The sequence below is a fragment of the Ciconia boyciana genome, chromosome 19, assembly GCF_034638445.1.
Source record: "Ciconia boyciana chromosome 19, ASM3463844v1, whole genome shotgun sequence".
Lineage (NCBI taxonomy): Eukaryota > Metazoa > Chordata > Aves > Ciconiiformes > Ciconiidae > Ciconia > Ciconia boyciana.
In genome coordinates, this window is record NC_132952.1 from 833,959 (window position 1) to 847,501 (window position 13,543).

Consider the following 13,543-nt stretch of genomic DNA (forward strand, 5'->3'; position numbering starts at 1 on the left):
CGTAAAGTGGGGTGGGGGACCCGGTCTCACCCCTCCAAGAGAGCAGGCAGCCCTGCCTCCCCCCCCCCCCCCCCGGGTGCAGGCAGCCCGGTCTAACCCCCCCAGGGTACAGGCAGCACGCAGAGGTCCTGAGCCCCCTGCCCGGCCTCCTGCTCAGGAGGGGGAAGGGGCCGAGGTGCTCCTCGAGCCCCTCCACGCCGCAGCTGCGCTGCACGGGCTCGGCCTCCGCCTGCCTTTGCGTTGCTCCCCGAGCAGCTCCTCTGACTGCACCTGCCTGGGCGGTTACCCGAGATAAACACCTCCTAATCCAGCCGTTTAAGAGCCAGGCTGTAGCCCCGGGTCAGAGGTCTCTTACAGGTCTCGTCCTTAGTCAGCCTCTTCCTAAGCATCCCACCCCTCCTTCCCAGGGGAGCCGCTCTGCCAGAGGGATGGGGAGAGGCTGGGGGGCAGCTCTGCTTACCCTGAGCCCTTCTCCCCACCCAGGCAGTCGGGAAAGCATCACTGCTGGGTTCTTTATCTTGATGGAGCCCTTCTCTAACGACCGCCTTTCACCTCCTCTTTGCCCCCATCCCCTATGTCTTCACCTTACAGCGGCACAGAGAGATCCAAGATCTCTGCCGCATTCCCCAGAGGGAAGGTCCAGGGGAAACCCACCCGCCTTGTCCAAGTTATTTGCCTTGGGCACTTGAGAAATGTTGTTGTTGGCCACAGATTCACAGCCCTGCCCTTGGCTATGTCATTCCTCCCACATAAGAGGAGGAAAAGAACACCAGCAACCACCAAGAAGGTCTCTGGGAGCCGACCCAGCACTCCACCATCTTTGCAACCAACGTGTATCCCCTCAGGATCAGCCCTTCCAGCACCACACACAAATCACTGTCGATTTCCCCATCCCAGCATGAAGAATAGATGCCAGTTCCCCACATTACACCATGGCCAGGTGAGGGGCTCAGATGGGGCCAAGGTCAACCCACCACAACAACCAGTGTGGGTTTATGGACGTAGGTCTTGTCAAGCTATCTTGGCAACTTTGCCATGAAAAGCTACCAGCTGCTGAGGACGCTCATGCTCACTCCTCTCCAGCCCAACATAGCCCTTGGTAAGTTAAGCTCCAACTCAGCTCCAACTCGTAAGTTAGCTCCAACTCAGCTAACGAAGGAGAGAGCTTTAAAGCAATAATACAATCCCACAAGGGATCTGCATCAGAATTCTGACCTTGATGAAGAAACTAGAATGATAGCAAAATCAGATGATGCTCAGTAAGTCAACTGAAAAATAAATCTTAAAATATAATGGCAAATAGAGAATCCACCATGCGAGAGAACCTAGAGGGAGAAAACTGGGGAGAAAACTTCAAATCTCACGATGAAGCCTGTGAGGATGTCAGGGCCATGCACCTACAGAAGAAAATGTGGGCCACTCAACAGCTAACAACGTTGGGGGGGGGGGTAACACTGCAGGGCCCAGAGGCTAACCTGATCCTCAGGTGAATAGAGGCAATCAGAAACGCTGTCTCCAGTTGCAGCATCCACAGCTGGAGGAAGACACTGGAGCTCAGAGAAATAAGATCCATCATCTGCTCTCCAGCAGGAGATTCCAGGACTTCCTACATACAACATAACTGAAGGGGGACTTAATCATTGGGGAATTAAACCCAAAAATGTGGTCTTTGAGAGAACTTTCAGCCAGCAGCTAAGGAACAGCAAGATACGTAAGTTGGAAAGCTGAAACTCTGCACATTCAGTGTCAAAGAGAAACGTAACGGGATATAATTAGCCATTAGAACAACTTTCAAAGAGGTTGTAATGGATGTGTTGCTGTTAATTAATTGGGGGAAGCTCTGTGACCCCTGCTATGTGGGAAGTGAGGCTAGCTGATCACAGCGACATCAAGCTGAGAAAGTGCTGCTGAGTGGACCCAGAAATAAGCCTGTTTCCCTGGTGAAAAAGTACAGTGAATTTGGGTACCCACAGCCAGAACTGCAGACCTGAGCACTGCAGCTGGCAGGCAGAGCTCCCCCGAGCCGCCTGGAGCCAAGCTCCTGCCTAAACCCCATAGGGACAGACCATCTGGACACGTTTCCTGAGCAGGACCAACAGCTGAGTTTCTTTTTGGTCACCTCTATCTCACAGCCGTTATCTGGGTCCAGTTTTCTCCTCCCTGTCGGGAATTTTCAACCCTCATCTCACAGGAAAGAGCCCTCTGCAAAGTCTTTTTGGGGCTGGAGAGGAAAGGGATGGCGTGCTTTGTGTTTCTTTCATCACCTGATGTTCTGCAGGTACAAGAAGGTGAGATGCCTTGGGCTGGAGAGAAGTGAGCACGAGCGTCCTCAGCAGATGTGCAATCCCAGGAATGGAGACCTGGAAATCCTGACATCCAGAGCCTGCTTCAAGGACTTTAAACAGCCACGAGATAGAAGAGCACACCAAAGCATGCCTGCAGGATCTGTCCTCCGGTACGTCAGCGCTTGCTATCTAGCACGAGCTAAGCGCACAGACTGCACCTCCCCAGGACAGCCCCACACAATACACTCCTGCTGCCCAGGGAGTGATCGGACGTACCCAGGGATGAAGCGCCGGCACGTGACAGAACAGACTCTGTCCCAACTCCTTTACGTTTAATCTGCTGGGTGAGAAAACTCACGCCGTAGCCCAGCCCCCATGAGGGGTGCTTTCTGGCCCCTCCAGCACGTAGGTGAGCTTGCAACCTGATTCTGGGAAAAGAAAGTCAGTTTTTCCATCAACCTGCAGCCTCAGCTGTGCTCTTTGTAACCATGCAGGATAAGGAGCTCTGATTTCTACTCCTACAGCATAATCACTCTCTGCTTCCCAGCCCAAAGCCCTGCTCCAACACCCTTGTAGCACCCAGGTAAATTCCTGTAACACCCGTGGCACACGTAACAGCCCGATGGCCTAATGCCACAATGTGCCAGGGGAGGTTTTACAAACCCTTGTTTACAACATAACTCACCTCAGAGCCCAGCACATTCATGGTGACAGAAGTCTGTGCCATACCAATTTCTTGTGCTTCAGTAAGGCTGCACATAGAAAGGTTCTGGAGGTTCCCAAGATGCCAAGAACCTCTCTGCCAGGCAGCCTTATTTACCTGCCGAGTAAAGGAGCTGGTGGAGCACAGCACTGCCATGCTCCTTTCACCCCTTCTTTCCCATTTTGCAAATGCCCAGCAGCAATGCCCCTCAATAGAACGCACAGTAAATGTTCCCTACCGAACCAGCTAGGGGTAACACACGTTGCTGAAGATGCTATAGCCCTTCTCACCTGAAGAAGCAGCTGTTCCCAAGCACGTTAACTGATGTGCACTGCACACATATTTAACAAAATTCTTTATTTACATTTCAAAACATAAAAAAAGATAGATCCCAACTATTAAATAATTTCAGGAGAATGTCAAAAGCGTGGATCTGGCCTGCGGAGAAGACTGGGGCAGTGGGGGAACTGGCTGGAGTTGGAACTGCATGGAGCCAGCACAGGCCTAACCACCAGTGAAGGAACACTGAAACGAAGAAGAAACATCCAAAATGCTGCACAGCCATTCCCAACTCATCCTACAGCAGCAAGACTGTGCAGTGACACTGGGTGCCGCTACAGCAATATTCAAGTGAGTGCTACTTGCTGCATGCACTAGCTCATGTCAAACTTGAGCTAGAGAACCCAGGGGTCCTCCTGGGTCTCCATCTGCATCTACCTCTGAACTTAAAACCAACAGTGCCTGTTTGTCCTGGCTGATTTTAAAGCATCTTGACAAGCAACAGATTTATCTGTCTGAAGTTGGGCAAGACGAATGCCGTTCTTGTCTACAGACAGCTGAGAGGCAGAAAGGCAGTTCCTAAGACCTGGCTGGGAAGTAAGCAAGGTGGCACCAGCCTCGTACCTAGAAATGAAAAGCTTCCAGTCTCAAGTTGGATGTTGGCCAGAGATCACGCACTCCAAATCGAAATGGTCAACAAGTCTGGGCCTGAGGACAACCCTAAAGGGGACCCGACGATTCAGCAGAGGTCTGCCCATCTGCAAGAAAGCCCATTAACAAGGCTGCCCCTATCTTCAAAAGCCTGTAAATGCCACCAGAAGTACCAGGGAACTGAAAGAACAATTACATTCCCTGTTGTCACTTCATCAAACAGGAGGAGCTCCCAAGAGTTTGAAGTGCTGCAGATCTGAAAGACTTTATTATGGAAGCAGGGACGTGCCTTCATGGCAATTCCAGATGTCTTTGGAAATCATTTAATGGAAGGTCAAGAACTGTGGGGATTTGCTTTTGCAGTGCCTGCCTGCCTGCTGAAATCTGAAAAATCAGCAACCAAAAGGCTAATACAGCAGATTTTTGACAAGCTGCAGCCTGACACATTGAAATCTAGACAGATTTGTTTAAATGCTTGTGTTTTTTTACAGTGAAGTGGGTGGAAAAATGGAAACAGAATACTGTACGTTAGCCTGAGCTCTGTCTTGAGCCTATTGGTTTAACTAAAATGAAGCCTGAATAATAGTAAATGCTGGAAACACTGCCCTTCAGGTGAGGACAGTGGTATTTTTTCGAGTTAAGGTAAGACTATGTAACATAGTAATTCCTTGGCCCTTCAGTGGTGGCAGTCCTATGGCTGTACCGAGCAAGGAAGCTTAAGTCCTCTCTTTCTCCTCTTCTTTTCTTGATCCCTGCCTGCCCCACACATGGATGCTCTGCTTTCTGTAGCAATCAGAGTTCACCAACCTGGAGGTCAAAGTGAAGCCTCCCACCGCCCCAGACTGTGTGGGTAGTACCAGCTGGATTCCTGCTGCAGTTCCCTTTCATCCGCTGGTTTCTAAAGCCAAGGCTCCAAGACAGCCTAACCCCATCCAAGGCACAGCTTCCACAACCCCATCTTCCCCTTGATCACAGCTGCAAAATCTTATCCCTCTAGCACTGCCTTTGATGCTTGCGTACCTCAGAGGGAAGCCAGTTCAGGGAGTTGAGCTGGCAAAAAACTAATGCTGTTAGAGAAGCATTTTCTGGTGTTTCACTGAGCTGAGTCAGCTCTCTGCAGACTCAAATGAATGTGAAAATAAGTCACGAGAAAAGTAAGGAGCAGAGCAGCTCACAGTTCAATTGCACTGGGTGCCTGTGAAGACTGAGACTTACCACATTTCTGTTCCATTGCTTTACATTTCCCCACACTGAGAGATCACGACCGGCAGCTTGGGTTTGTTATTTGGACCCGTAGGCACATTCTGGGGAGAAACAAATATATAATATTAAACCTTATAAAATCACAGGAAATCCAGCAACAGCTACTTGAAGACTGGCTAAGAGGTGTCCGTGCAACATCAGGAACAGGGAAATCTAGACACAGCTCTGAGTAACACAGAAGCACCGTTGTGCATTTTGGCAACAGACCGGGCCATAAGCTGCTGAACTCTCTGCGCGCAGAGGTTTGGGATACAGACCAGACCCCGATCCTTTGAATGGGAGGGATAGAACAGAGCAAAAACTGGAGAGCTCCTCATGAGATACAGCGGGCATCGTGTCACTTGAGGCTGCTCTGGCTTAAATCTTTAAAGTTACTAATTGCAGCTGCAACAAGCAAAGCAAACTTGTTTTTGTACAGAAGGGGAATCCAAGTATGAGATAGTCACAAAGCAACCCTCACTCTGAACCTCTTGTCCTGCTGGACTCGGCTGCTCTTTCATGAGTCTCCTACTTATTTTCTTTAATTTGCCCCTCCCTGCAGTGATACACAAAGCAGGCATGCCACAAGCCTTCCATCAGTGCTCCTGGTGAAGAGGGCTAGCAACACATGGATTATATCATGCTGTACAGTTCCTTGCACGCGACCTTTTCTCAATACCTAACAGTTGTCAGCTCTGTGCCCCACCTTGTGGATTCCCTGATGGCAGAGGCCCTTGTGCACATTATCCCATGCGTGTGCCATGAAGTTAGTGGCGGCCGTCTTGAAGAACTCACTGCTATTTGTGAGTTCACTCATTATCCTGCTGTGACACCCCGTCACAACGTCGGTAGCAACCACCACCCCTGAGCGTATTTACCTTCAGCTCCTGGAAGCCCATCAGAAGATTCGTTTAATTTTTCTTATTAAACATGCTGATCATGGATCAGCAGAACTTTTGATTTAGCATCCACTGAATAATCCCAGCCAATGGCACAGAAGTGATCTGCTTTACACTCCTGTCCGAGTTGCTGATGGAACAGCTTTTCAATTCAGCTTCCTGAACAAATGCAGAGCATTGCAAATAAAGCCACAAGAACTCAATCCCCGCTCAAAGACTAACCAGCAACCACGAGAGCATAGCATTTCTGAAGTTAATCTGTATGACAGCCTTTGCCTCAACAGATTTCCTGCTATTTTATAATGATGACAACCGATAATACCAGTTATCAACACTGGTATTCCCTGGTATCCTGTAAACAGACAACGGGAGAGAACAGAACAACCCTTGTTAATCCTCTACATGACTTTCCAACATGAACATTCACAAAGAAATAGGCAAATTCAACTTACTTCAATTTTTCTCATGACCAACAGCCCATCGACAATTTTACCTAGAATGAGAAAATGTATCCACTTCAGTATGGCCAGTTTTCACCTTTGCTCCCCCCCCTCATCACAGGTACATGCATTTTTGTCCCTCCTGAAAAGTCTCGTGCAGTATATAGCTATTGGGCACTTCAGGGTTTGTTACTGATCTCTAAACTGACAAAGGAAACAACCCCTCTTAAAACATTTTCCACATTCAGAACAGATTGAGTGCATTTTCCCATCGCAGGGGTGGCACGTGTAGAAATCTAGGTTTTGAGACCTACCACTACCAGCTTCACTAAAAACCAGCATGAACTACCTCTCTATCAACACAACCTTTGTAATGGCAAAATGGCAATGAACGTTATCAGTGTTACTTAAGAAGTGGAGGAAGCAGTAAGTAGGACATCCGCTTAAAGGCTGGCCTTGAAATCCTACAGCTCGAGTGGCAGTACATGAAAAGTTAGCAGATGTGGTTTCATAGAATTACTATCTAAAAACTCTGCTGAAAGCTCAGTCCTCTCTGACAGTGGAGAAGAAAGGTATCCCTTCACTCATCTGTCTGTCCCTTCTGCACTGGCACAAGGATTTACGTAGTAACATGATACACCGATCAAGAAACTGATCTGGATTAAAGCTAACCTAGGAAAAAAATGTTTCATTTCAACACTCATCCATCTCAGTATCTGGCTGCACAGATACCTCTGCTAGCACAAGCGCAAGGGGAAGAACAAGCAGTCCGTGGCTGTTTATTCTAGCAGCTGAGCCACAGGGAGTGTCTGTGAGCTGGTACGCCAGGCCTCCGCTGCAGGTACTCACCAAACACAACATGTTTTCCATCCAACCAGTCGCATTTGGAGCACGTAATGAAAAACTGACAGCCGTTGGTACTTGGACCACTGTTTGCCTGGGGGTCGAGAATGGCAAAATATGAAAAGTGTACAAATTAGGACTTCCCAAAACTGAAGGCAGACGCATCTCACATAGGAAAGAGCTGTTGCTCTAGACCTAGCCTAGCTTATTTTTAGCTTATTGCTACAAAAACCAAAGGAAGCAAGATATACATCTGCAGGAGAGCACCCTGTGCTGGGACGTGGCATGCCACCAAGTCTGGTCATGCCAGTGTGCACGAGAGCCATGCCACCAACTTTTTATTATACTTCTAGGAAGGCACGTTCAGCACAAGGCTGTGCTGAAGAAATCTGGGCTCTAGAGCATGCTCCTGAAGAAAGGCTAAAATTTTTGGTGATGAGTACTTACTGCTGCAGTATTGTCCTGGGGAAAACTGAAAGCCAGGAACCAGGGCAGAAAAAAAGCAGCTGATTTCTGCTATTTGGAAGGTTTCCTCAGAATAAAAAAACCAAGTGTATGTTCTGATGATCAGGATGAGAAAGGTAATGATGTCATGCAGATGTGAAATTTAATTCACACCCAGACGCAACACCAAAAGCATTTGCGCTCTGCTAAGAAAACATCTCTACAACACTTAAGTCCGTTTCAATTTTTCAAAGCTCTTTTGACAACCAGGAGGTACTAAAGCATGTTTCTGTGCTGACAAGTGAACTGGGCAAGTTTTGCAGCTGCAGAACTGCACAGGACACAGTCACGTTGGATCTTTTATTCATTGCTAGCCAGCTTCAGAAGGATCCAGCTGGGATGGACCATGGTTTGGCCCAGCAGAACGACTCCAGAGCCATGCCACTTTAACACAAAGCTGGTAATACCAGTGTGGGATCCCTTCTCCCACACTACAGTACACTGTTTGCTTAGCTGTGTCGTGACACCTCTTTTTGGGCCATGTTTTGAACTGGATGAATAACTAATCCAAAAGGTAAATGCCCAAAGCAAGTGGTTTTAAGGGCAATGGCAGCTGAAAGAGCTGGGGAAGAAGCAGTTGTGGAGAGGAACACACTGAAGCACTGGCTCCCCTTGCTTTCTATTGCAAAAGTCAGCGTATTGTTCCTACCAGACAACATGCAATGGTTGCAGTTTTTCCTACAATGTTGAACAGGAAGCGTATGTTATAAAAGATACCATGGTAACACTGCTGTGGCTTTGAAACTCCCAAATCTCTTTGTTTCATCCTTGCTGAGGTCAGTGTTTGATAACAGTATCAGGGAAGAAAAAACACCACCACTTGCCACCATATGAAAACTGTAAGAATCAAGCTCTTCTGAAAGCTGATGGAACAAAGCCTGCCCCAGCACTCCAACAGGTAAAAAAGAAAGGATGCTGCAGGATCAGGACTTTTGTGCTACTCAACACATTAACCTATGAGTAGCCTTCTGACTAGTAGTTACAAAGCAGGTCTTTCAGACCTTGTATCCAATGGTGGAGATTCCTGTTGTCTGGCAAATAATTTATACGCTTAGGAAAAAGGCACAGAGAAAGTACCAAAAGCTTTTTAGTCTTATAATGTCATTATTTTATACTCACCATAGAGAGCAGCCCAGGAGCAGAGTGTTTCAGCTTGAAGTTTTCATCTGCAAAAGGACCCCTATATATACTGGCTACTCCAGTGCCATCTCCCTGTGCGAGAGAGGTGCCCAGTCAGCCACAGCATTTGTTCTGTAGCAATTGCTACAGAACAATTCAATTTAAAAATTAAATTTAAAATCCCCAAGCAGAAGGACAGGGTTAAACTCAACCCAAAATGGATGCTGTACTGCCATTTATATACACCAGCAGTGAATACATTCAATGTTTCATTTCTGAAGAGGAACGGCAACTGGTTTCTAGCTACACACTACATCGTTTGCCATCCATATGTTGGCAGAAACCCACGGAGATAGTAAGGATTAAGTCCAAGCCTCCCAGAGTGAGATGGAGGCTACAGGCTGCTTGGTATGGACCCACCGGGACTTGGCAGGGGAAAGGGAGGGGACGTAGAAGTATGGGCTGGTGTGACAAGGAAAGCAGAAGTGGTTGCGTGGAAAAAGTCGCCTGATGGTATGCTTACTTATTTCACCTTATTTTCTGTGACTTTACTGAAAACAGGGAAGTGATCTCTCTGTTCGGCAAGGACAGTTTCTAAAATATGGAGTTTCTAATTTTTGCTGTACTTTCTATGAAGTCAAGACATCTTGTACTTACTACAAGCCCTAGCACTCAGATCTCAAGATACTTATAAATTAAAGCAGCACGGCCCGTAACAGCTGCAGATTGCAAGCTTTGACTGCTCACGAGTTTATAACTTTGCAGAACCCTGACGCATGGTTCATGTGAGACACGTAGCTTGTGGGATTGCTGAAAGGCTGCTCTTTGATCCAGTGTTGCAGAGACACTCCTGTATGATGCCAAAAGGACTGAGCAGGGACCCTGCAGTAGAACAGCCTTAAAGATGCTGCAGTGAGGAACCCTTCAGGGAAAGCTGCAGAAGCAATGCAAACAGGTACCTCTGTCACGGTCAGTTAATTTTACTACTCTGACCATAACTTCCCTTTCTATGTCGCTTCAGCCCCATTTCTTCTGCCTTGCTGCAACCTGTCTCCCTTCATTGCTTTTCTGCTTAACGTATACTTCCTTTATTAGGCCAAACTTAACTGGAAGATAAGATGCCAGTAATATACCACATGCAGCTCCACACCTTTTGCTCTGCCCTTGCTTCTTTTCCTCCTATTCTCTGTGGTTTACTTAAACTGTTGGCTCTGAGACAGGAACATATACCCTATCTTAGTGGGTCACTGTAACCGTTCTTGCTCCCCAAGTGGCTTTGTAATAAGTGTAATTTATAAATTACAAATACCAGTGCAATCTGTAATGCTTGTTGAGCTTCAGTGGAAGTAATAAAGCCCACTGGGACATTTGAGCAGCATCACAGTTAGCAACTATCTAAAAACCTCGTGTGGCTGAGCCACCCGCTGAGCGGTCAGTTCTCTCAGTGACTTCCATACAACCAAGTTTTATACATTTTGTATTAAAAAAGCTTTATCACCCCCCTCATATTTTGAAACACTTTCAGAAATTAAGTAATTTGCACTGTCCTAGGACCCAGTAAGAGACCCAGTGGTCCTCCAGCCTTCCCCATATACTCTGCTTATCCCCAAGTCAGAGCATGACCACCACTGCGGCACAAAGTCTTTTCTATCCTGAGACAATTCATTAACAATAAAGTTAGTTTTGATTTAAACTATCTCTTGCGCTAGATGCTTGATTCTGTACTTAGGGTCTCTCTCCACAAAGCTAGTAGAAACTCACAGAGTTTCTTGTTTGGGGGGACAGGAGAAGGGGGAAGGACAACAGGGTAAAAAAAAAAATCTCTGCAAGTTTGAAAAGCCTCTAGCTGTACTGCCATGCTTTTTTTAGAGAGGAAATATTTGGGGAAGGAGAAGGTATGTTCACCCAAGATTCCAGATTTGTTTTAAAGTACGTTATAGTCTGTTGCGGTAAGATGGCAGCAATGCCATGAGGAAACCTCCAGTTACTACTGGGTACCTCAAAAGAGAGCCAACAGATCCCATAAATCAGCACGGACCCTTGGAAACAGTTGCATATTATACCATGTAGGAAAAGTACAAAAAGAATATAGAAGTACATACGTTTACAAAGTCACCTCCTTGGATCATGAAATCCTTTATTACCCTAAAGAAGTAAAACAATATTTAGTTCTCAGTAGAAAAATGCCTCAAGAGGCTTAATACGTGGTAAAAAGGAGTTCTGCCTCGCAGCACAACAAAAGTTATCAGGGTCTATAAATGCTACAGTCTAAAATCTACAACAAATATTAACTACTGGTTGCCATCAGGTAATTTGGGACCCACTGCTTGACCAGGGATAGCGATTAGGTGACAGATGCCAGAAAATGATGTCTGCCCTGGCACACCAGGAACGGGGGATCCCTCCCAGTGGCCCCAGCATACACATCTGACAGCACCCCAAAATCCCCCAAAGCTACAGAAGGATGATATTAGCCATGTCCTACAAATGCCTCCCAGACCAATAATGCCTCGAGGCAGGTCTGAAAACCACATCTAGCTCAGGCTGCGATTTAAGTGCCTAAACAAAAGCAGAAGCATTACCTGTGGAAAGTGCTTCCTTTATAACCTATAGGGACACCATCTTTCCTGCAAGGAAATAAAAAGGAAAATCATTGCAGCTGACTGGATATCCCAACACAAAACCCTGCCAGGAATTCAGAGTCCCAAAGGGTTGCCCTATACGTTAGTAGCTGCCTTGATGTACAACCAGCCAACCCACCTGCTGGGGCCTGGCTCTGAGCTGGTGCTATCAGAGGCAAAGGGAAACCTCGAGTGGCTCTGCACATTAAATGACACTGCTCCCTACAACATCCATACCATCATCTTAATGGGATCCCACTGCAATTTGCAGCATGAGCAGGTGGGATTTGCAGACAAGGCTTTTTAGAGCAACCTGAGCACGAACAAAGTCATGCCTAAAAGGGAAAGCCTGCCAACTCCGCGACTGACTGAGCCCGTCAGAATTTCATCAGAGCAGCTTCTGTAACTCTTTCGTTTTGTACTGGTATAGTAAGAGAAACTTCCGAGTGAGCCTTCTTCCTACTCACCCAGGCCTGTTTCTCTGAGTAGGCTACTGAAAAGGACACTATAACCCACTTACCTGAATTCACCCGTACAAAACTGCCTGGAAAACAAAAAAGAGCAGAGCATGAGCCACATTTGAACTCCGAGGACACAGAGGGCTGCATTCACTGAACGTGCACTGACTGTTGTGCAGGACTTTCCTTACTGCATTGGGGATATCCCCAATGAAACGGGAACCGGCAGCAACTCCTCCCCGCTTCCATTTCAAAACAGACTTCTGCACTTTCTGCAGTTGAGGAGGTCAGACATTTAACACTGAGAGACTGAACGTGGAGCAGGCACTGTGTTTCACAGAGAACAGGGTATATTCATTTCTCCCGTGGAAGCGGGATGTCCAACTGGTACATCCTTCAGCCGGTGGCGGAAAACTCTAACATGACATTAAGGTACTGCCTTTTATAAATGCACTGAGCATATCAGAAGCTCCACAGAGGGAGCAGAGAGGGACTGGAGTCCTTCATCTTCCAGACAGATGGGCTCCCCTGAGGGATCAGGATGCTGCACAGTCACACCTCTCTGGATATGGAGAGAGGAGCAAAGCAGGTGCAGCAGTTCTGGGGGGCAGGTAGTCACTCTGCCACCAGAGACATTCCCGGACCAATAAGCGTTTACAGCCTGGGTCCAGGCTGAGCTCCAGGAACACCGGCTGCTCCTTACCTAAAGTTCTCCGCCGTTTTGGGTACAACATCAGCGAACAGCTCGATCTTCATGCGGCCGACCTCCTGGGGAGACAGTGGCCAGATCAGCCTTCTGGGCCCCAGTCACACACACCAGCCTCCCCGCCTCAGCACCCGGGGAACTCGCACAAATTCAACCTCCTGCTGCACCCCCCATCCCTGCAAGCCCCCTCCTGATGCAACCCCGCACCCCTCCTGCAAGCCCTTTCCAACGTGCCCCTACAGCCGCCCGACGCTCCCCTGCAGCTCCCTCCCACTGCGTCCCTGCAAGCGCTTTCAGCTGCACCCCCAAGCCCCACAATGAACCCCTGAACGCCCCAGTGCCCCCCACCATCCCCCTCTGCGCTCCTACACCCCCAATTAACCCCTGCAGGCCCCCCCGCCGCGCACCCCTGCAAACCCCCGCCCGCTCCGTGCACCCCTGGGTGCCCCGTCCCGGTGCTCCCCGCAAGCCCCCCGACCCCCTCCCGGTGCTCCCCCACAAGCCGCCGGTGCTCCCCCGCAGGCCCCTCCCGGTGCGGCCCGCAGCCCCCGGCCCGGCCCCAGCCTCCGCCGCGCAGCTCCCGAGCCCCGCCGGGGCCGGGGCCGGGGCCGGGGCCGGGGCCGGGGCCGGGGCGGCAGCAGCACCCTCGCCCACCTGCCCGCCAATGGTGACATCGAAGAAGACCACGGGGTTGTTGGGGTTGGATGCCAGCACCGCCATTGCGGCCGCCTCTCCCGGAAGCGGAAGTGGCAGCGGAAGCGGAAGTGGGAGGCGGGGCAGGACTCAGGCCTTC

General features: G+C 48.7%; 1 protein-coding gene across 1 annotated transcript; it reads right to left on the minus strand.

Annotated features, from left to right (window-relative positions):
• Nucleotides 1-3,330: 3,330 nt before the first annotated feature.
• PPIH (peptidylprolyl isomerase H) lies at nucleotides 3,331-13,497 on the minus strand. Its single transcript, XM_072883973.1, has 10 exons — nucleotides 13,405-13,497; nucleotides 12,748-12,812; nucleotides 12,107-12,130; nucleotides 11,548-11,592; nucleotides 11,068-11,110; nucleotides 8,966-9,058; nucleotides 7,349-7,436; nucleotides 6,512-6,552; nucleotides 5,134-5,222; nucleotides 3,331-3,513 (listed from the first exon to the last, which is right to left on the minus strand). Exons 1-9 carry the CDS (start codon nucleotides 13,468-13,470, stop codon nucleotides 5,154-5,156), a joined length of 534 nt encoding a protein of 177 aa, XP_072740074.1. The 5' UTR covers nucleotides 13,471-13,497; the 3' UTR covers nucleotides 3,331-3,513; nucleotides 5,134-5,153.
• Nucleotides 13,498-13,543: the final 46 nt, after the last annotated feature.